The 24,604-nt window shown below is 39.0% G+C and overlaps 1 protein-coding gene across 5 annotated transcripts in view; it reads left to right on the top strand.

Annotated features, from left to right (window-relative positions):
• The window catches only part of LOC146577578 (protein TANC1-like), a 176,031-nt gene that overhangs the window by 34,488 nt on the left and 116,939 nt on the right, over positions 1–24,604 (top strand). For 2 of the 5 annotated variants that reach the window (XM_085268292.1, XM_085268290.1), the window contains exon 11: positions 6,646–7,717. The exons of 1 other annotated variant lie outside the window; for it this stretch is intronic. In XM_085268292.1, the coding sequence (XP_085124418.1) occupies positions 6,646–6,771 (126 nt within the window). In that variant the 3' untranslated portion in view covers positions 6,772–7,717. Of the gene's footprint in view, positions 1–6,645; positions 7,718–16,470; positions 17,685–23,087; positions 23,340–24,604 lie in introns of those variants that run through there. 2 more of the 5 variants (XM_085268289.1, XM_085268288.1) reach the window with 2 other exon arrangements.

Genomic DNA, 24,604 nt, shown 5'->3' with positions numbered 1-24,604 from the left:
GATAGGATCGACAGAGAAAGCTGATCATGTCTGTTGTGACACCTGCAATCTCTGACTAGAGTTTTAGGTTTTGTCAGGCAGCTAACACAAAGAAAGCCTGGCTTCATTGTACAAATACAACTTACATATACAACACATGACATATTACACAGAGTCATTATTTATTCAACAAAAACTAAGCCAGATGCAGTTTTTGGATTTTATTTCAAAATGTTCTTATTCTGATTGTTTACTTAATATATTTAGACACATTTGGTTTATTTCTATAAAAATGATATTTTACACAAAACTTCAAACAGCTGCCTGCAAACATGGCTCTTTATTGTAAAGCCAGGTATGAACAACAACCTGCAGCTGCATGCTGTTGTGCTCATTGGTGTCACATTAGGTTTTGAACCACAAACAGAGAAGTTTCTTAGAACTGCTGGGCTAGTGATGGAGGTGTTGATGCAAATGATGGCTTAGGGTGGTGCTACGACAGTGTATAAAAACTGAAGCTCCCAGAGCCAAGTGTTATTTGTTCTTCCGTAACTGAGGTGAACTATAACCTGCTCAGGTAGAATTTAATAACAGCGTGTCTGAACTGCTCGTCTCCAGGCTTCACGTCTCATTCTGTAAGAACTTGTTGTTTGTTTATGAACTTTTTAGAAACAACAGACTTTTGTATACTTCCAAGAAAGAGGGAGAACTGACTCTTCTGCCACACTCACGTTCATCTTTATCTGTCATCAGTTCAGATAAAAGCATCACTGATTATTCTGAACACTGTTTTAAAGCTTCTGCGTCACTCTGATTTCTTCTTAAAGTTGGCAGACAGGATTGTGAAGAAGGACATAGTGGATCCCCCCTTTTAATGAGCATATTATCTGTGAACACTGAATACAAACAACCTAAATGCTCATTAAAGAAGCAGGTTGGCTCATAAAGTGCTCTGTACTTGTTTTATGCAAGTGCTGTTTCTGGAAACAACCACCATCTGTAATCAACACAGGACTTATTGAGCTGTCAGGTGTGCAGACAACATGGCACATTTTGGGAACACCTATAGTTGATGTCTTAATTATGAAAATAGCTACTCTGTAGTTGATGCTTCCTGTTCTGCCAGAGCAGGTGCAGCCTTTGTGGAAGTGGGTTCCACTGGACCAGCGTCTGTGAACGATCCATTGTGGGTGATTTTTTTTTTTGACCTTACATCTGTGTGTAAGGACCAACCACAACCATCTAAAATCTTTGCATGTTATTTTATCTTCTGTGTAAGAAGTACACAGCATACCCTGATGATCAGCTTCAAGGGTTCTCAGTGTAGGATGCATACAGTATGTCATGCTGAAATATAGAGCACTTACAATAGAACCCACTAGAAACCAATTATTTTAGCCTGGTTCCTTAAATCTATGGCATTTTTCCCATGCTGACTGATATGCTGCTCAGTGTCTTTTGCTGTCTGTCATGATCCTGGGCCATGTTGGCCCAGCATTCTTAGTTTTCATATGTTTTGTGTGTTGTTCTTTATTTATGCCATGGTTTCTGTTAAGATGTTCCTTATTTGATTACCTCCTGTGTGCCCCTCTGTTTATCTGTGAGCCCTCGTTTCCCCTCCTTGAGTTTTATTCCATGTTTTCCCAGCCCGTTATGTCCGTGCTCTCCCCGTGCTGTCTCTCCTCCTCTCTGAACCTCCGTGTACTTCCTGTTTTACTTTGACAGTCTCCCGTCAGTGTTGCGTTCACTCCTGCCGTGTCTTGTTATGATTATCAGTGTCACCTGTGTTCCCCGTGTGCTCCCACTTCCCTCGTTAACCCTCTGTGTATTTATGTCTGCGTCTCCCTCAGTTCTGTGTCGCGTTCTCCCTCATTCATGGCCGTGTGTTTCTCTGTGTATTACGTTATAGTTTCCTCGTTTAGGTTGTATGGTTTCTCTCTCCAGCAATAAAGCTGTGTTTTGAGTTCATTCCTGCCTCCGTGAGCTTGCGTTTGGGTCCTCATCCTGCCTGCACACAGCCGCAACCATGACAGTCTGCTTTTAAATCAGATGTCACTCTGAACATAAACACAAGCCACAGCAGCCCAGCTGTCTTAGCTGAGTACAAGGATACATTTACTCTCTTTGTGTAAAATATTGTGATGATTTTACATTATATTAGGCAGGCAGCTGCCCAAATTAAACCGTGACTATTAGCAGTTTGGTTATTTTGAACGCCTCGGCTGGAAAAAATTCAAAATGGTTTGTAAGGTTGGCCACAGCTTTGTATGTAAAGGGGAGTTAGAAGATTGCTTCATATTTTAAGATTGATTAAGATTAATTAATATTTTTAATTGTTTTATTTTACATCTCACCTTTTACACTGCATTGAGTTGCTGCCATGTGATTGGCTGAGTGTACATCGTTCTTTGTTTCAAAATGGACTTAATGCTTGGTTGAACAGTTGTGATGTTTATCTCCTTTAGATTTATTTTTTATTTTCATGATGAAAAATGGTTTGTTGGTTCATACCTATGAAGTTACAGTGTTTCTGAAAAGCCTAAAAAGATGAATTGTTACCATAGTAAACTTCAAAACAGACTTTATTATATGATATAGTTATAAAATTGGATAAAAACTTACTTCAGCATAATATAAAATAATGTGTTGTCACTATGTATGCATTGGTCAACTTTCAGATCTATGAAGTTCAGCTCCCCCAGCTGTGTCTCCCTTCTGTGGCCCATTCCCTCATTACTACCCTGTGTATTTAAGCCCTGTGTTTTCCCACGCTTGGTGTCGCGTCGTACCCTCAGACCCTGCCTGTGTGTTCCTGCTTGGTTTCATGGTTTGGTTTCTGTTTTTGTTTCATGCCAGCAATAAAAGCTGTGGTTTTAGTTACATTTCGTCTCGGAGTCCTGCATTTGGATCCACATTTCCACCTGCCCGCACTCAGAGCCCTGACATCAGCATAATATAAAATAATGTGTTTTCCCGATACCTGATTTTTAGCACTATGTATGCATTGGTCAACTTTCAGATCTATGAAGTTCAGCTCAGTTATCTATGTTTTCATTTTTAGTTTCCATTTGCATTTAGATGCACGGCCGATTCTCTGATGTGTGATCTGTTTCTACCTGTGCTGATGCTAGCAGGACTAAAGCTGATCAAGCAGCAGTAAATATGTGAAGCAAGGCTGAAGGATACACTCATAAAATGAACAGAATCATAAGAATATAACAGCACGAGCACTGCAAATGCAACTAAAACATGTTGACATCAAATGGTATGTTATTTGAAATCTATATGAAATAATGACACATCTATATTTTCCAATTTATTTATTTTTTTTGTATTTATTTAGTTTTTCCACAGTTGTGTAAATCAGTCTGTCTGTGGACTGGTACAGCTGAAAAGCCGATGCAGCCAGTTCCTCTTCTTCTTCTTGGGTTTTTTCTCTGGCACAGTCTTAGCTTCAGTTTCGAGTTCAGCTGGATTGGTAGTTATCGTTTTCTCTCTGTCTTCTGTTTGTTGTAGAGAGTCATGCAGAGACATCTCAGTTGATGTCAGGGAGTCTTCTTCTTCTTCCTTGTCCTGTTCTTTGGTGTCTTTTTCCACCAGAAGCTCAGATTTTCCATTTGCTGTGTTGGAATTTTGTTCATTTTGCTCCTGTGTGATTTTAATGTAGGACGCTTTGACTTCTTTCAACTCTTGATAAAGAGTCTCTACTTTCATGTCATGAAGCTCCTTGTTGGAGCAGAGCTGGGATTTAAGCTCACTGATTTCCATGTTCAGTGTCTCCTGGTCCTGCCTATGTTTGTCTTCCTGTTCCTTGAGTTGGTGTTGAGCTTCTAGGAGCTGTTGTTGGAGTGTTCCTATTTGCTCTTGTTGAGTCTTGTATTGGACTTCAAATTGAGCCTCCTTCAGACCTACACAGTCCGTGTGTGAAGCCTCTGTGGTTTGTGTAGAAGAATCCACACACTGCTCTGTGGTAGGGTCGCTGACGTCTTCGTGCAGGACACGGATCATGTCATCCAGCATGACAACTGCTTGGTTGTCCTTTGCTTGAACCTCTGTTTTGCTCTTATCAGGCTTATTATTATCATTAGCCTCCTCCAGTTGCTCTATGAGCTCTTTAATTGTTTCTTCATGCTGTTTTTTGTCGGCGATCATCTGTGCATGAAGTTTGGTCACCTTAGACTGGTAATAAGAAGCCCTCTTATTAGCAGCTACCAGTTTCCAGTAAAGCTCGTTCTGGTGGTTTTGGGAAGCTTGTAGTTGATGCCTGAGAGCAGCAATCTCACAACATGAATCATACTGGACTCTGCCATGATGGGGTATAAATCTGGGATTTGGCTGATGTTGCCACGTCCCTCCATTTGGCCCAGGGTTTTGTCCACTGGCGTTATTCATGTTTGCCTCTGTCTCCATATTCACGTCGTCCTTTGGTTCTGACATAGGGAGGGATTCAGGGTTTTCCCTTTCAGAGGTTCCTTCAGGGTTTCCTGACACTTCTTCATTTCTCAGGTTGCTTCCATCAGCCACGTTGTTTTGGGCTTCTAGAAGAGCCCGAGCATACGCCCGAGTAATCGGTCGTCTGGGTTCTTCAGCCACTCTTTTCTGTTTTTGCCCCCTTTTTTTCTTGCCTTTCACGACCACTTCTGTTTGAACTTGTGCCAGAGGACGTGTTTCAGGATTTGGTGTTTGGGCTTTTTTGAGGTCATTTTCCGATCTTTGCAAAACTGTTATATTTGGGCTCACGACCACTTCCATCTGTGCTTCTGCCATTTTATATGCGTCTGCTTCTGCGTCTGCTTCTGCGTCTGCTTCTGCGTCTGCTTCTGCGTCTGCTTCTGCTTCTGCGTCTGCTTCTGCGTCTCTGTGTCTTCCTTATCTTGGTTTTAACAAACAGGTTGTTTTGTAGTTCTGCCACCAAAGAGTTGCTACAGTTGACTGAATTTCTCCTTCCAATGACAGAATGTGATGACATCACAAGCTTTGTGCCTTTGATGACATCACAAGCTTTGTGCCTTTGATGACATCACAGGCTTTGTGCATTTGATTCTGTGATTGGATAGTTTGAAAATAAAATGTCCACAAATGTACTTTAAAAAAAGTCATTTTATTTTGTAGTATATGTTGAATTAACACTATAAAAGCTACTCGACCAGAATTGCAGTTAAAAATAAAACAAAAGCAAAACACAAGTTTTTATAAATGGTTGTTACAAACAAACCAAAGGAGAAGACGACTGTTTAGTGGAAAAATATTAGACATGCTCTCTCATAATAACTGTGTAATAATGTAAACTAAGACATGTCGAAAACATTGATATTTAGTTAAAGGTATTTATTCAAACGATCCAATGACCAGCATGTTTTAGTGAATGTCTGTAGGCACTGGGAGCTTGGTGGTTGCCTAGGCGACAATATGTCATCTATGTTTTGTTTTTAATTCAGTTTCACTGGTGAAACTAAGAAACAACAGGCTGTAGAGGGACACGTTAACAGAGCTTTACTAACTCTTACTGTCATATCCAGTGTGGACAAATCTGTATAGATTCATATTAATATATTAATCATTCATTTGAATAACCAAGGATGCAAAATAAAAATCACAGGAGAGTTTATGAGACCAGGTCAAGTTCAGAGACACACGTTTAGCAGAGGTGAAGCCTCGAGGACAGCTGGCAGCTACACCCATGTATGACAGCACCCACCTGTCACAAAGAGCAGCCTTTCCATGCCTGACTCTGCATAATTGTCAGCATCCAAGCATTTTCAATGAGTCATCATCCTCAGAAATCATCCTTTGCACAGTTGTTATGAAGAGAAAAATAAACTTTAGAGCTGAAAATCAGATATGAACCGTGATCTGGGAGGGGAAGGGCACCTGCTGCCAGACAATGTTCACCTTGGAAAAAGTCAAAAGTGGTTTATAAATTTTGCCACAGGTCTGTTTGTCAGAGGGAGTTAGGCCATTGCTTCATAATTAAAGACTGATTAAGATGATTCATATTTTCTTAAAGGTTCTTTTTAGACCTCACCTTTTACACCTGCATTGAGTTGCTGCCATGTGATTGGCTGATCAGATATTTGCATTAATGAGTATTTGAACAGATCTACCTAATGAAGTTTTATATTCATGATGAAAATGCTTTGATGGTTCATACCTATGAAGTTACAGTATATCTGAAGAGCCTTAAAATATTTTTTTTACCATAGTAAACTTCAAAACAGACTTTATTATATGATATAGTTTTAAAAAAGGATAACAATTGACTTCAGCATAATATAAAATAATGTGTTTTCCCGATACCTGATTTTTAGCACTATGTATGCATTGGTCAACTTTCAGATCTATGAAGTTCAGCTCAGTTATCTATGTTTTCATTTTTAGTTTCCATTTGCATTTAGATGCACGGCCGATTCTCTGATGTGTGATCTGTTTCTACCTGTGCTGATGCTAGCAGGACTAAAGCTGATCAAGCAGCAGTAAATATGTGAAGCAAGGCTGAAGGATACACTCATAAAATGAACAGAATCATAAGAATATAACAGCACGAGCACTGCAAATGCAACTAAAACATGTTGACATCAAATGGTATGTTATTTGAAATCTATATGAAATAATGACACATCTATGTTTTCCAATTTATTTTATTTATTAATTTTATTTTTTCCACAGTTGTGTAAATCAGTCTGTCTGTGGACTGCCAGCCAACACATCCACAACACCAACAACTCAGACAGCACAAAGCCTTTTAAGTTGGCGAGGCGTGATAGCAAATGCAGCGCAGGTACATCCATCTGACCTGCAGCAGCATCGCAGACCACGCCCCCCTCCACACCACTCTTTCCTCACAGTTGCTCGCCATCGTTGCGCTCAGAGGGTAGAAGGTCCCGATCGAAGTGCACAGGTAACTTCCCTTCACATTTCACCACAATGATCCTGTTGGTGAGAAGCCTGCCTTCATACTGGCAGCTGGGTTTCCTGGCTCCCTGATGCTTTAGCTTACATTTAATTATGCGAAACGTTGCAGTACTATACGTCATGCCGCTATTTTCATCGTACCTCCCATCACCTCTACAAATGGATTTGACCTTTGCTGGAATGCTGAGGATGAATGTGTTGGTTTCCTTACAACTGTTGTCAAGTTTGTAGATATTCCTATTTGATATTTCTGTGTTACACAGCTTTTCAGTCATCTTAACATCTACATGCTGTCTTCTAAACTTTTCATAAGGTGTTTCTTCAGGTCGGTGCTCGCTTGGTTGAAAATTGTTCACTTTGGAAAATCCGGAAGCAAAGAGCAGCACGAGCATCGTGCAGACAAACAGTGTCTTCATCGTCTCCTGGAGAAGAAAACACATGGACATTTTTCCACATTAAGAATTTGGCAGATACATCCTTTTGGATCCTGAAGCTCAGTAAGTCGTCTTTGTGAGCTGCAAACACACACGACAAGAGGACTGATAGACCTTTTTCTTTAAATGAAAGAAGTCGTTTTATTTATAGTTTTCTTTTTTATTTATTTCTAATCATATATATTACTTTGTTCTCTGTTTATTTTTTATTTTTCAACTGTTAGGACGATTTCTAAATATCCTGAACAAGCCTGATCTGGACAGCTCCTGGAAGCAGATTCAGGCGTGATGATGTCATTTTCAACTGGAAAAAGAAGCTTTGAAAAGCAGAAGTAGTTTAAATGTTTAGATATTTAACCTTGTTGTATTACTTTATATTTTATATTCATCGTATTAAGACATCAAGATATTTGTTTTTGCCTTAAAATTTTGTGTTTTCATTTATACTTTTTGTTATTCTTTTTTTTAATTTTTTCATTTTGCCTTTTTTACTTGATGTGATTTGGATAAATATATATTTATATCTACAGATATATTGAGAGAGTTTTTCTCTGGGTTTCACAAGCCCATTTTATAGATAAAAGTCCAGGTCATAATAGATCCGGTTCATTAAGAACAAAGTTTAAATCCGATTTAATATAAATGCCTTTCTGCACTCAGTTATTCTTTCCTGTCACATGTTTCAGTGTGCTCTGTAGTAACAGTGACACACTGCAAAATAAAAATAATAAGACACTCACCTTTTTTTTCCTTTACTAATGATGATGATTAACCTGCAGTGGTTCAGGTATAAGTTGGTTGTCTGGAACAGCAGGTGATGAAGATGTGGTGAAGGGTCTGTGGTTCATGTATATAGTGGGTTCATTACATAACTGGATAGGCAACATCTGACAGTCAGTTTAAATAAGATCTTGTTGTATTTGAACACAAATCAGCAAAAACAGGTCTCTCACCGTGCAAATATACAGCTTACGTAAGTTTAGTGTGCTCACCGAATGCAGTGTTTAGTGTAGCAGCAGAATTATGACAGTTTATGGAGATGCTCAACGTGAGCCTGCTGCCCAGCTTTAAAAGGAAAATCATTTTAAATGATACATAATAAGTTCTTACCAAAAGAGGAATGCAGACGGAGATGAGCAGAGATCTCTTCTGCAGTTCAGATGCTGCTGTGAGTTCTAGTTCACTTCTGTCACAGAGGAACAAAGTGTGTTTGGATCTGGACACTTTGATTTTTATACTTCTGATCAGCACCACCTCAAATAATCCTTTGCATCCACACCTACATCACTGGCCCACCACTTCTAGGAAACTTTAACACTTCCCTGCTTGTGACTCAGAAAGATAATGCAAATATGATGACCACTGACCACAAGAACCTGCATGTAGATGCAGCCTGTTTTTCCACATCTGGCTTTAGAAAAAAAATTAATGCACAAACAAATAGATTTAAAATAAAAAGATGTGTTGGTATATTTTGACCTTTCAAATAAACTATTAACACTTCTTTTTCCCCTTTTTAAGTATAATTTTTGGCAAATAAAGTGAGTGTTTTGACCATTTGCAGTTAAAATGTTGAACAATCTTTTTATTTTTGTTTTACTACCAGTTGGTTGTAATAATTTCATATGAGGATTTACATGGATGTATAACAAAACAAAGGATAAAAGTATATATAAAAGTATATTTAATGAAGCTGATCGAACAACAGTGCAATATGGCATGATGACAGTGTTTACAATTTTGGCAGGAGAACAAAAGATAAATATTATAAAATACAAGACATGAAAATCTCAGAGGTCAGGGGTCGGGGGCCCAGGAAGTCTGACCCGCAGATTCCAGGTCTGACTTCGAGTACATAAAATATCATCTTTCTTGTGGGGAAGGAGCCTGAGTTAGAGCAGGAAGTTACACCATATTGATATTGTTGGGGTAGCCTCAATGCCAGTGTTGGACTCTCCAGTTTCCTTGAAGGAGGTTTGACTTTGTGCCATCGTTGGCTGGACTCTGTGCTCATTGATATCCCCGTATCAGTGAGTTAAGACACCATGCATTTATTTTCTGTGTGGCACACAACAAGAAAACAAGCCAAGAGAGAACACATCAGCCTCCAATGACAGTTTATTAAAAGGTTTATTGGAGGTTATTTGTTGTGTTATTGAACCTGTGTGCTAATGAAAGAGTGTCCTTAATAAACATACTCCATAAGGAAGTGTGTTCACAAGTGCACAGAACACATTAGGGCACAGGTCAATGATCGGTTTTACAATTGTATTGTCAGATCGATGGACACTTTCGGATACTTGGATATTCAGGTGATTAGAGGAGCAGAGATGATCAGCTGATCAGGATTTGGTGGTGTGTTGGATCAGGTGGTGGAGAGATACAGGACAGGCCTGACATACACAAACGTATAGTGAAGGTGCAGAGGCTCAGATCTGTGACATCGTCCCAGCTCAGTGTCCATATTTAGATGTAACAGTGCTATAGACTTTACCTGACAACTTGTATGAGTAATGTTTTCATCTCAGGCATGTCAATTTCATTTGTGAATATATTTTTAATACTTGTACAACAGATTTTTTTGAGTGTTAAATAGAAATTATATGCTGAAACTGAAGTGATGGGTCGCACTCTTTAGTTCACCCCTGCTCTCGAAACAATGTAGGTGGTCCAGTTAACATATTTACATTTTTTCATTTGCTGTTTCACTTGGTGATTCATTCCCTGGTTGCTCCAATCTGCATCCCAAATTTTCCTGGGCAAGATACTAACCCTAAATTGCCTTTTGATGCATTCATTGGAGACAAAGTTATCCCGAGAGAAGTAAAGCAAGTGTGAACTCAGTGACCCGAATCTTTAAGCAGACAGATCGACTTCTCCACATTTAAAGTGTCGATCATCTTCAGAGGCTCTTCCAGCAGCCACCAGGCCCAGGCTCTTCCAGCAGCCACTAGGCCCAGGATCCTCCTGCTCCACCAGGCCCAGGATCCTCCAGCAGCCACCAGGCCCAGGCTCTTCCAGCAGCCACCAGGCCCAGGATCCTCCAGCAGCCACCAGGCCCAGGATCCTGCAGCAGCCACCAGGCCCAGGCTCTTCCAGCAGCCACTAGGCCCAGGATCCTCCTGCTCCACCAGGCCCAGGATCCTCCAGCAGCCACCAGGCCCAGGCTCTTCCAGCAGCCACCAGGCCCAGGATCCTCCAGCAGCCACCAGGCCCAGGATCCTGCAGCAGCCACCAGGCCCAGGCTCTTCCAGCAGCCACCAGGCCCAGGCTCTTCCAGCAGCCACTAGGCCCAGGATCCTCCTGCTCCACCAGGCCCAGGATCCTCCAGCAGCCACCAGGCCCAGGATCCTCCAGCAGCCACCAGGCCCAGGCTCTTCCAGCAGCCACTAGGCCCAGGATCCTCCTGCTCCACCAGGCCCAGGATCCTCCAGCAGCCACCAGGCCCAGGCTCTTCCAGCAGCCACTAGGCCCAGGATCCTCCAGCAGCCACCAGGCCCAGGCTCTTCCAGCAGCCACTAGGCCCAGGATCCTCCTGCTCCACCAGGCCCAGGAGCGTTAAGATGCCGCCTAAGAGGAGCAACGTTAATGAGGAGGAACTGGAGGACATAAAGAAATCCCTAAACTTTATGTCTGAAGAAATAACAACAATTTCAAAACAACAAAAACTGATACTCAATTTAATGGATGATATTAAAGAACTAAGAAGGCAGAGCGAGGAAAAGGACAAGAAGATTGCTATGCTGGAAGGACGGGTGTCAGATCTGGAACAATATTCAAGAGTAAATGATGTGATAGTGACAGGACTGGAAACCAAGCATCAGACATACGCACGGGTAGCAGCATCAGAGAGAGGGGAGCCACCCGAGCAAGAGCTACGCTCTTTGGAAGAGCAGGTAATGGCCTTCTTTAAAAGCAAAGGTATAGAAATGGACAGTAAAAATATTGAGGGATGCCATCCTCTTCCGAGAAAAAATCAAATACCTGCCATTATCATTCGTTTTGTTAATAGAAAACAGAAAAAAGAACTGCTCAAGCAAGGAAGAAAGCTAAAAGGTACAAATGTTTATTTAAATGAACACCTAATCAAGAAAAATGCAGACATTGCAAGACAAGCAAGAATATTAAGAAAACAGAAGAAAATACAGTCAACTTGGACGTCAGACTGTAAAATATTCATTAAGTTAAATGGAACACCAGAGCAGGCTAAGGTTCTAGTCATCAAAGAGATGACTGAACTAGAAAAATATAACTGATAAATGCAAAGCAGTGCTAAATATGATGTGACCGTCCAAGTGCACTACCAACGCAGATGTCTGACAATTTTCAACTAACAACTCATATAGATATTGAAAATAAGACATTGATGTATGACAGCAATATAGATCCTGATTGTAATTTCTTTAACAATAAAACAAATGAATGCAATTATTATACAAATGAGCAACTTAAAAAGGAATTCAAGGTAGAACAGGGTATAACAATGGTTCACTTTAATAGTCGAAGCTTATATGCAAACTTTCAATCCATCAAAGACTACATAACACAGTTTGAACAGCCATTCAATGTGATAGCCATATCGGAGACCTGGATAACTCCTGGAAAAGAAGAAGACTTTAAAATAAATGGATATGAATTCCTTCATGTAGACAGGATCAACAAGAAAGGAGGTGGGGTGGCACTTTACATTGATAAAAACCTAAAGTACAAAAGAATGGGAAGAATGACAACTGTTATTGATGGAGTGATGGAATGTTTATCAGTGGAAATAATTATAGAAAAAAGGAAAAACCTAATTGTCAGTTGTATATATAGAACACCAGGATCTAAGATTGAGATATTTAAGGATAATATGGAGGACTTATTTACAAATATAAATCAGAAAAGAATGTTTATTTGTGGGGACTTTAATATTGACTTATTGAATCCAAATCATAATAAGAGTACAGAAGAATTTATTGATTCCATGTACAGCATCGGTTTATTTCCACTGATAACAAGACCGACCAGAATAACATCTCATTGTGCAACTCTATTAGATAATATATTTACAAATATAATAGAAGGAAAGATAAAAAGTGGGCTGTTAATCAATGATATAAGTGACCATTTACCAGTCTTTGCATCGTATAATTGCCATTATAAAGTGAACAACGATGGACATAAGATTATTTACAAAAGAATAAGAACAGAGAAGACCTTAAATTGTCTTAGAAACGAACTTTTAAAGCAAGATTGGAATATTGTATATGAACAAACAGAAGTTAATAAAGCTTACGAAGGATTTTTAAGAACATTTAACACATTACTTGATAAAAACTGCCCAGTAATTGAAATCAATAGGAAACACAACTATGCAGGAAGACCATGGATGACAAAAGGACTACAAAATGCCAGCAAAAAAAAGAATACCTTATATCGAGAATTCATAAAAAAGAGAACAATAGAAACTGAAATGAAGTATAAAACTTACAAAAATAAATTAACTAATATAATGAGATCCTGTAAAAGAGAGTATTACATTAAAAGGTTAGAACACAATAAAGATAACACAAGAGATATATGGAATGTATTAAACAGAATAATCAAAAATGAATCAAGGAATAATGATTACCCTGGGTACTTTATAGAAGGGACAAGAAGTATTAATAACATGGAGGAGATAGTAAATGGCTTTAATGAATTCTTCGTAAACATAGGGCCAAAACTGGCAGAAGAAATAAAGGTTGATGGAATAGAAAGGGACACTGGTGAAAATATTGAAAGGAATAGTAGCTCAATGTTTTTAAGAGCAGTGGAAGAGAAAGAGATTTATGACATGGTTAGAGGACTTAAGAACAAAACCAGTACAGACTGGAATGATATTGATATGGTAACGGTAAAGACAGTTATTGATGGTATCGTAAAACCATTAAAATATATATTCAACTTGTCGTTTCAAAAAGGAGTTTTTCCACAAAAAATGAAAGTTGCTAAAGTTATTCCCATTTACAAAACCGGTGAAAGACATCATTTTACAAACTATAGACCAGTGTCAATACTCTCACAGTTCTCTAAGATACTGGAAAAACTCTTCATAAAAAGATTTGACAGTTTTGTGGAAAAATATGAATTAATGACAGATAGTCAGTATGGGTTCAGAAACAACAGATCAACAGCTTTGGCACTGATAGATTTAATGGAAAAGATAACGGAATGTATGGATAATAAGAGGTATGCGCTCGGAGTTTTCTTAGATCTAAAGAAGGCGTTTGATACTGTTAATCATGAAATTCTATTAAAAAAACTGGAAAAGTACGGGTTTAGGGGAGTGGTTTTGGAATGGTTAAAAAGCTATGTAGGGAATAGGCAACAATATGTACAAATAAATGAATATAAATCTAATTTGATGGATATAGCTTGTGGAGTACCTCAAGGTTCAGTACTGGGTCCAAAAATGTTTATTATGTACTTAAATGATATCTGCAGAGTATCGGAGATTTTAAAGTTTGTAATATTTGCAGATGACACAAATATACTGTGTTCAGGTGGGGAATTGCCACAGGTTTTGGAAATGATCACACAGGAATTAACGATATTAAAGAAGTGGTTTGATATAAATAAATTATCATTGAATCTCGATAAAACCAAATTTATGTTGTTTGGAAACCAAAAGAAAAACATCGAAGTAGAAATATGTGTTGACAATGTATATTTAGAAAGAGTAAATGAAATAAAATTTCTTGGGGTGATCATTGACCACAAGCTCTGTTGGAAGCCACACATTACTTATGTTCGGGGGAAATTGGCACGGGGCATTGCCGTCCTGGGAAAAGCAAAGCATATGTTGGATCAGAAAGCACTGCACATTTTATACTGTGCTTTACTACTGCCATATATGAGCTACTGTGTAGAGGTCTGGGGAAACACATACAAAAGTAACACACAAACAATAACTATAATACAGAAAAGGGCCATTAGATTAATAAATAATGTAGGGTACAGGGACCATACAAATGCACTCTTTGTCAAAATGCAAGCTATTAAATTCCAAGACTTGGTGAAGCTTAAAACAGCGCAAATAATGTATAAAGTCAGAAATAAATTGCTTCCCAAAGAAATCTGTAAATTGTTCATAGAAAGAGAAGGTGGGTATAACTTAAGAGGGAAATGGAATTTAAAAATACAAAGTGCTAGAACAACTTTAAGAACTATGTCAATCTCAATTGCAGGAGTTAAATTATGGAACAGTCTAACAGAAGAAATAAAAGACAGTCAAAACATAAAACAGTTTAAAGTAAAATATAAAAACCTAATTTTAAATAAGTATAAGAATGAAGAAAACGGGGTTAACCCAGGACGGTAATGTTGCTGGTAATGGTGTTGCGGTTCTTTTTTGGTTGTTTTTTTGTTTTTTTGTTTTGTTTTGTTTTGTTGTTTTTCCATAACTTGTGTATCTGCAAATATACACATTCTGTATTTTTCATATGAAAGAAACTATACTGTGGTGGGGCTTGCTAATTTCTTGTTTTTGATTTATGTATGTTATGTTTTGTTTTACTTCATATGTTTATATGTTTCATATGTTGTTTGTTTAATTTAAGACAAAAAAAATTAAATGAATGAGAGGTAAAACTTGAGGGGGTAGGGACAAATAAGTAAATACTTCAGCCTACTCCTTTTCAAACAAATAATGGACTGATATTTTGTAATGATTGTGAAGGCACATGTTTGAAATGTTTGAAATAAAAATGAACTGAACTGAACTGAACTGAACTTGCAAAATATTTCCAGTGTGACATTTGATCAGGTCTTGTAAACCTTGTCGTTAACCAAGCAGTCACTCCCAGGCTGCTGTGCTGATCACCGGATCTTAACTTCATTGTCACAGTGCACTCAGAACAAAACAGCCATGCAGAAATATGAGTCACAGTGACATTAAAACTGATGAAGACCGTCGTCGTTAGAACCAGCAAACTGAATGAACTAAAAAAGATCATCTAAATTCAACTGGTCTAAAATATCAGGATCTCAGTGTTAAGTCCATATTTTTGAAGTAGAAGCTTTTACTGGTTTTACTTAAGAAAAAGAAATAATAAGGAATTGTTTTGGAATTTGTCCAGGTTAACAGATGAAATCATGTTCAGTGCTTTGTCCTGTCAGTAAACACAGATTCTTTATTTGCACTGAATGGGACAGCATATAATTTCACTGCTTTTGGCATAATGACAATAAAAGATAGTTTCAAAGTCTGACCTGCAAAGCCCGTCCACCCAGTGTCCTCCTCAGTCATGCTGGTTGCATGATTGCTGTAGAAGTGCTAAACTACTGTGACCTGATTAATTGAACTGAGCTCACACTGCAATAACTAATCAGTGAGGTGGTAGTTTAAGTACTTCATTACCAAAATGTATAAATGAAGTACATCAGAAGATGTTGGGGAAGAAGGACTTCACCGGGTGGGCGTGGACCCCCGAGGCCTGTCCCTGTGCCGACCTCGTCTGAGTCTAATAGATTTATAAGATAGAGCTCATCAAAAGACTAAGATATGAATATAAACATGATATTTGTCAGTTTAATTTAATGTTAAGTTGAACTGGAGTTAACCAGAATCCTTTACTCTTCCAACTCCTCTACTTTGTCTAACAGTTAGCTTAGCTTAGCCTAGCCAAGTTTTCTTTGCAAAATTGCTAATTGCATGGTTTCAAATTGCAGTTTTGATTTTAAGTGGACTAATTGTTCAGACCTGCTCTGGGGCCTGTCTGAAGTATTAAATTGACATATATTTGTCTCAACACCTACGCAGGAGAACTTTTTTGTAAGTGTGAAATGGAAAATAGAAGAAGAAGTAGAGATGTGGGTGTTCCTATTTACATGTTTTTATTTTCTGTTTCTTTAGCCAAACATGTTATTTGATCAGAGCACCTGCCTGTACACCTGTTGTTAACCAAGCAGTTATTTTCAAGCTGCTACACTGATCACAAAGTCAGGACATATGAATGACAGGAAGTGTCCAGTGTCACGTAGCGATATTAATGACAACAATGATGGGTCAAAGCAACATATGAACATTTATTACGATATCCTGATAAATGTAATGCAGCGGGATAACTTCTACAGTTATTATGTTAGTGATGATGCCTCTTTGCTTTTCATTTATTCACAGCTTTGTGGCGTACGATGGAGTGTCAGGGCCACATTAAGATGATAACCTGCCACGGCTGCAGTACCCTCTACAACACGGCTTGTGTCGATGATTTAGTGAAGCAAACTGATCAGCTGTCTCATTGTGTCTTTTGTGTGTTTGGTTTTGTGTTTTCAATGAACTGAAAGCCCTCTTTAATGCACGAGGGTGTGACCATCCACATTCTCTCATCTGTCCAGTGTCAGCCATTCATTTTGTGCAAATGGTCAAGTCTTCCAAGTGTGCGTGCTTTTCCTTCTGACCAGATGCAGCTTTTTGCACCATAACTTTATTGTCCTGATACTGATCCCCACACTGTGTATGTGCACTAAAACAGCAATCATTTCACTGCTCAGGTTACAAAATGTCATAAGATGCTGCATGGCCGTACAAGATAGACTTTGGTTAGCAACAACTCTCTGAGGCCTCAACTGTGAAGCAGAACGCTGTCTTATCCGGCTAACTTCAAGAGCCAAGTTATCCTTTGAACCTAATCTGCTCCACAGCAATTTATGTTCCAAATGTGAGATCACCAGGTACAAAATCACCACCTACTAACCAGTAAGACCAAAAAAGAACAAAATAAATAAAATCCCCGATCCTGGAAGGTCCCTCAGAGCGCTGTGTGCAGAGAGTAGGAGGGTGTAATATTTTTCAGCAGAGTCTGACGTCTTTGTCTTTCCATGATTAGCAACGATAATGAACATAGATTCTCTACAACTTTACTGTTTTGGAAGTATTAATTTGTGATCCTAAAGCAGGACACCTGCACTGTAATTAATGACCTCACATCACATGTTTAAATTGTGCTTTTACATTTAACCTTTTAATCAGACCAACAACAAGCTCATACTCAATTTTAGCAGCAGTCATTGTGACACTGATGATAAAACTTGTGTAAAACTGTAAAAAGAAATAAAAATTTAAAAAAAGCATTTTTGTAGCTCAATGTTGAAATTACAGGTAACTTCACTGGTTGGCTGTTTCACCTGTAACACTTCAAAATAACATGCTAAGGTTTAATAGGTTATAAGGAATATACTCTGAGCCCTGAGCAGTGTTGTGCTAATAAGAGACGTTTTGTGTGTGCAGTGAACCAGTAAGTTTTGTATTTCATAATTTATTGAGTTTCTATTATCCTTTCTGACCTGCGTTAATGAAGCAGTCATTAGAGCACCATGTCCGCTAGAATAGTTCTGTAGTTTGATGCTTGAGTCGTTGCAGACTTGTTGAAACTCCCTCACCCGTCAAAGCAGCGTCTTTGTTATTCGCGTCCAGCAGATGGCAGTGTTTCACTGTCTGACGGCTGTCTGAAGCTTCAGCTGGATTATCCGTTTGCTATGTTTGCCATGTTACAGTGGGGAGGAAAAACTCCTTTTTAACAGGAATATCTAGACATGAGTGATTACTGCAGTGGGGCACTATCTGTGCTATCTATAAGAAATGTTAGCAACAATAAAACTCTGAGGATCAGGGCTCCATTTCACTCCAGTGTTCAGTGGCATTTTAAAAGAGTGAATACCGACGCTGAATGTCTTTGTAAAGCAAAAGCACTTTGTTAGCCTTTACAGAGCAAAGCTATGGATCAATGTGCAGTGAAGAAAAATCGAGGTGGCCAGTCTGTCCTTTCCTAACCAATCACAGAGCTCCTTACATTGCACCATGTGGCTAATTTGCGTTTTACTGATATTGCTGGGCTGCTGTCAATCATTTTGTCTTTATATTACAACAGAGCATTGACCTTTAACCTGTTTAATTCATACTGAGTATTTAAAAAAATGTATTGTCATAATAAATTCTGCCTCACTGAAACACCATTTTGCATTAGCCTCTATCACCTGACTTGTCACTGATGATATCACTGCATGAGCAGGCGAGCGGTAGCGGCGGGGGGGTGTAGAACAAAATTCTGTACGAGCGGACGCAGTGAGTCCAATAACCAGGGGTAACTGGAAATAAGGTGTTGTAGGCTGGCTTCCACAGTGTAAAGAGACGCTTCTCCCTCATGCTCTAACAGCTGGTAAATCAATTTAGAAGCAGAGTCAATAACGGCCTCCTGAAGCTGCCTAGGTGGGGTGACTGCCGCTGGATCCATATCTGGCTGGTCCGTACTGTCACGGCGGGTGAGGAGAGCCGTGTGAAAATAATAAATGAGGATCCAATCGCAGGCAGTAGTGGAGAAGTGAAGGTGGTTTATTGAACACAAAAATAAATATGGACAAACAGCAAATGGAGCACGAACTAAACTAGACTGGAAACAACTAAACTACAGAGCACAAACACACGGGTGAGACATGGTGGACACACAGACGGACCAGCAACTACAATGACAGAGGACACGACTTAAATACACAGAGAAACACAGGGGAATTACACACAGGTGGTGGACACAGCTGGGAATAATCACCAAGACGAGACAGAGGTCAAACTGAACACACTCACATGAGATGCAGACCTTCACAATAAAACAGGAACAAGAAACCATCACACTAAGACGCAGACTCGACATAGAGAGAGAGACAGAAAATGACACATGGAACTAAACTAAACCTGCAAAAACATGACAACTCAAAATACTGGGTCAAACTGAGCCAGAACCGTGACAGACTTTCTATAATGTTTTGCTTGAGCATGTCCTGCTTTTCTGTAATGTTATTTCTACAGCCTCTTATTTCTAACCTCTTGTGTACCTCTTTTCAACCACTGGGAGGCGCTACAGCTTCATTCCTTTCACACTAAGGCAGCGGTAGGGAACTCCAGGCCTCGAGGGCCGGTGTCCCTGCAGGTTTTAGACGTGCCCTACCCCTGCACTAAGGCCTTTGAAATCTTCATTAACACTGAGCTTGAAATTTCTATCAGTCGAATGCAAAGGAGTCCTGTGGTTGTAGGACAGAGGTAGGGAACGTTAATCTGCCATCATTTAGATTATATGACAACAACCTTCAAATCTGAAGTCTCAGAAATCTGCTTCATGTACAAGTTCCTCCAATAATCAGGGCTAATATCACCAAATTGTACATAAACAGACTTTTACATGTTAAATATTTCTCAAATATGGGGAAAAAAACAATATAAAATACTATATTATTAACAAAATATCTTAAGATACAGCTACAAATTGCTTGAAACATTTGCAATGAAATATATAAAACAGCTTTATTGTCAGTGAGGACAAAGTTATAGTGATGCTGTGCTGGAGTGTTCAAAAGAAGACAGAGACATGAAGTATAAATATTGTATAATATTAAATATAAGAAAGAACAAAGTTATAAAAACATTAATAATTGAAATCTGCAACAATATTCACATAAAGTGTAAAATACAGAGTTAACTGTTTAATAGGTAAAGTTTAGGTCTTGCAGTCGAACAATGATCCCAAACACAGCAGCAAATCTACAGCAGAATAGCTGAAAAGCAAAGTGCAGACCTCAACCTGGGACATTCAGAGAGCTGTGCTTAAATAAATGCCCACAAAGCTCAAAGAACTGAAGCAACGTTGTAATGAAGAGTGGGCCAACATTCCTCCACAACAATATGAGAGACTGATAAAGTCAAGCAGAAAACAATTAGCTCACATTTGTGCTGCTAAAAGTGTTTCTAGTTATTCACAGGACTGTAGTTTGAATTTAAAGAAATGTGAAAGTGCACTGAAATTAACATAAAGTTATTGCAATTTTAAAAAAAAATCAAGAAATCTAAGAGGAAGAAACAATGTAAACCACACAATTGTTTTCCTTATATTCTCCACACGGCAATGCACATAACAGACATGAAATATTTGCATTTATCAATAGAAAATATACAATTTTTCCATAGTCATAGCCAGGCCCGATTACTGCCAAACCTGTGCTGAATCAATCACTTAAACAGGACCTGTCTGACAAAGTAGAGTAGACCAAAAGATCCTCAAAAACTACACATCATGGCGCAATCCAAGGAAATTCAGAAGCAAATAAGAAACAAAGTAATTGAGATCTCTCAGTCTGGAGATGCAACGTCAAGATGAACAGAATCCAGTTTCTGGGATCCTGAAGGAGAATGTCTGGCCATCTGTTCACGACCACAAGCTGAAGTGCACTTGATCCAAAGCACACCAACAAGTCCACCTCTAAGCAGCTTAAGTAAAACAAAAGAAAGACTTTGGAATGGCTTAGCCAAAGTTCATACGTGAATCTGATTGAGGTGCTGTGACCTTGGAAAGGTGGTTCATACTCAAAACCCCTCCAGTGTGGCTGAATTACAACAATTTTGCAAAGATGAGTGGGCAGAAATTCTTCCACCACCTCGTAAAGGACTCATTGCCAGTTATCCCAAACGCTTTATTGCAGATGTTTCTACTCAGGGTGGCCCAACCAGTTATTAGGTTTAGGGGGCAATCACTTTTTCCACACAGGGCCATAATAATGGCCGCCTTAATAATAAATGCCTTGATTTAGGAACTACTTTTAATGTTTACTTGTGCTATTTTGCAAAAAATAAAATCTCTGCAAAAACATCAAAACTGCTGACCGTCTGACCTCAATATGAAATTATTAATCTTTTGACCAAAAACATTTAGATTTGTAAAAATAAAGAAACCATAGAGGAACAAACAATGTTGTTTGCTACGTTCTAACATGGCAATCTAAATAACAGTAATGCAAACATATATATTTATCAATAAAAACAGATCGCCTTTTCACTGTTACAAAAGTCAAGTACATCAATGTTTGTTCAGCTTTCATAAATGTAAGTTTATAAGTACATAGTACATTTTTTGGTCCAACTTCTTTTAATACATGCAACACATTTCAGAACATTTGGGACAGAGACAACAAAAGACTGGAAATACTTCGTAAAAATCTGGTGAAACACTTTAAAGCCAGTGGGATTAAATGGGAGACATAAAATTTAATACTAGACAAAGACCGATTGAATCATGAAGCAAAGAATTAATAACTAAATCACAAGTAGAAAATGTTATGCAGATATTATTGGATAGATTTTGGTGTAGAAAAAAATGACAAGAAATGAAAAATGAAAGTTATCTGGTCTTTTTCTTTAAAGAGTAGCTGCAGAGCAGCAACACTGACAAACACCATCATCACCAATGCTGCAGCTAATACAATGATCCAGGAGGAAACTTGAAAAAGCAGGAAAAATGTGACACTGATCAAAATGAATACATCAATTATTGATCAAAGAGAAAATGCATACTAGCACAATGCATTGTTATTGCATCTCAGTTTCTCACCATCACTGATAATCTGACGTCTGCTGGACCTCAGGAATCGTCTCCATCACCTCTCTGTGAGGAGCAGAGAGCACTCGTGCTGCACATCCCACCTGTGTGCTGTGTTTACGTGAACCTGAGAGCACAGCTGTAGTGGTGACAGTGAATGTAGCGTTGGTGTTGGACACACTGACAGTGTTGTACTGTGAGAAGCTGAGGTCTTGTTGTGAGAGTGTTACAGTGGGAGCAGGTCGACCAGTGGCTGAACAGGAAACAACCCACTCTTCAGCAGAGTTTGACTCTCTGACATCAACAACAGGTTCATGCAGCTCTGTGAAGGATCAGGAGATATAAAATAAGGAGTATATTGTTAAAGATACATTGACTTCTAACACATGTAACGCATTAAGGTAAAATTTCTTACCATAAGGATGTGTTACACGATTTATGAACCCCAGTTTGTTAATTATTTGTTCATTATTCATAACTATATACTTAATTTTTTAAAAATTAAGTGTTTTTGGTCAAATGGAATTTGTTTTTGGGTAATTTTAGCCCCTTTTAGCCCTCTGCCAAAATGTTTTAACCTTTCTGTCTCTAACAGTAAAACATCGTTCCTTTATCTTCTGTGTCTGGTGTGTTGGTCAGGATTAGCTAGCTTGGCAAAAAGTTCACATTAAACAAAGTGTGTTACTGTGAGGTGTGTGTTCGTACTATGAGTCACAGCTCGAGTTTTCTTGCGGGTGAAGGTTTTTCACCTCGCTGTCATTCTTGCATAAAAGTGTTTGACCCCTTCAGGAAAAAAAACGAAATTTGGGATTATTTTTTGTTTTGTTCATTGTGTGTATTTGTTTCTACTTTTTACTTTTTCTTTTACTGTGTACAGCACTTTGGTCAGCCTGTGTTGTTTTTAGACATGGTTATTGATTGATTGATTGATTGATTGATTGATTGATTGATTGATTGATTGATTGATTGATTGATTGATTGATTGATTGATATGTCTTTGATTAAAATACAGCCTACTCCACATCCTCCAAGTTACAGAGAAGAGGAACCATCTGGGGTGAACTTGTGCACTTGGTATTGGCTGTCATGGTCCCTGTGCCTCTCCGGCTCGCTCATGTTGGCCACAGGTTTGTTTTGTTTTCTCTCCTGCTTCCCTGGGTGGAGCTCATTGTGGGCTCTCACCCTTGGCCCACGTATCTGCGGTGATTTCTACACCTGTTGCTGATCAGGCGGCGTCCCCCTTGCCTATTTAACGCTGCGGCACGGAGTATTCGGCACTGGAACGTTGAACCTCCCGTGTTCGTGCTCTCAGCTCTCCTAAGACAAACTCTCTCAGTGTTGTGTGGCGTATTGATCTAATTGGACTCTTTGTGTTTAGATCTCCCCGGAACTGGTGGCGGACCCTGACCTGTGATCCCTGTGTGTGTCAACATAAGTGGAAATTGGAGCGAGAGTGGCTGTGGAGAAGCGAGTGTGCGTAAGAAGAGGAGTGGCGGAGTTTGGGCCGAGTGGGGAGCGAGTGTGGATTCCTTCCCCTGGAGCCCTGAAGCCCTGCCCCATTCACTGTATATACACATCACTGTGGTTTCCCTTCTGTGTTAATAAATTGTCAACCCTTTGCTTGCCAGAACGCTGCCTGCGTCTGAATCCATCTGTTAGCCCTGACATTGGTTACCTGGAAATCAGTGAAGGGACCATTAATGCTTCAACTTGTACACAGGTTTGAGAGCAACCACCCAAAAGCTTCTGCTAATAAACACTAGTCTGTGTTTGTGATGCAAATGTTTCTGGCTGTGTTCACAAACATTTAGTAAGGTGAGTGAGGAATATTAATACTTATTATTAGATCATTAGCAGACTGTAGAACTTGACTGCACGCCAAGGTGGCAGTTCAGCCATTTGATTCATGTTGCAGCAGCTCATGAGTGAATGAACATCGTGCAATAAAAGTACTTCTAGAAGTACATTTTTGCAAAAACGGACATTGTGGAGGAATGTAGGGAAGACACGAGGGAGCCCAATATTTGACTCAAACGTTAATCGCTGCATCACACAACTGAACATTCAAAGCGCCAAAACCTAACCCTCTCACTTCCCGTTACACTGGGTACGAGTGGAGCTACCTGGTGGTATGTACTTACATTTATTTAAATTTACTTGAGTAGGGTAGAGTCATGCTAATGACCTAATAATTTTATTCAGGTGTGTTGCAGCAGAGATACATTTCAAAGCTTCAGGACGCTGGCTCTCAAGGCCTGGAGTTTGACACCCCTGCTTTACACAAAGATGGGTTAAATCACAGTGCAAAGAATGAATGAATAAATGAAATATAAACAATAAATAATTATTAAATAGTCTTACACATCAATGTCATTGGTTGACTTTTGAAGTATTTGAATCCTTATTGGGTTCCCTGAGTGACAGAAGGATTAAAACACTTTAAAATCAGTACTGAAAATATGTGCAGACATTACTGGATAGATTTAGGGTTAGAATCAATAAATCACTATCATGTTAAACACTCTTAGAGTTCAAACCTTCGTAGAAACATAAGTCCAGTATTATGGAATGAAACCTAAAGGTGCATTTGAGGGTGCAAAACGTTTCGTCGGCATTGTTGTGTTTGTTTGGGAGAAAACGTACAAACACACAGTGCAGCACTTCAGAGTTACACTGCTAGCGATCGAAGATTTATGTAAATTCGACAAGCTAAACGCATTCTGTACTGTACAGCAGGAGTCCCCAACCTTTTTGCACCACAGACCACTTTAATGTCAGACAATATTTTCAGGGAACGACCTTTAAGGTGTCGCGGATAAATACAACAAAAGAATAAAAAAAAGAAACTGTGGTATTTTGTAAATATAATAATAAACGTGACTTGAGCTGTGCGCC

The sequence above is a fragment of the Mchenga conophoros genome, linkage group LG3 (assembly GCF_057382185.1).
Source record: "Mchenga conophoros isolate Kocher_MC1m ecotype Shallow Benthic linkage group LG3, M_conophoros_male_GT1.1, whole genome shotgun sequence".
Classification (NCBI taxonomy): Eukaryota; Metazoa; Chordata; class Actinopteri; order Cichliformes; family Cichlidae; genus Mchenga; species Mchenga conophoros.
This window is presented reverse-complemented; position numbering and strand designations above follow the sequence as displayed.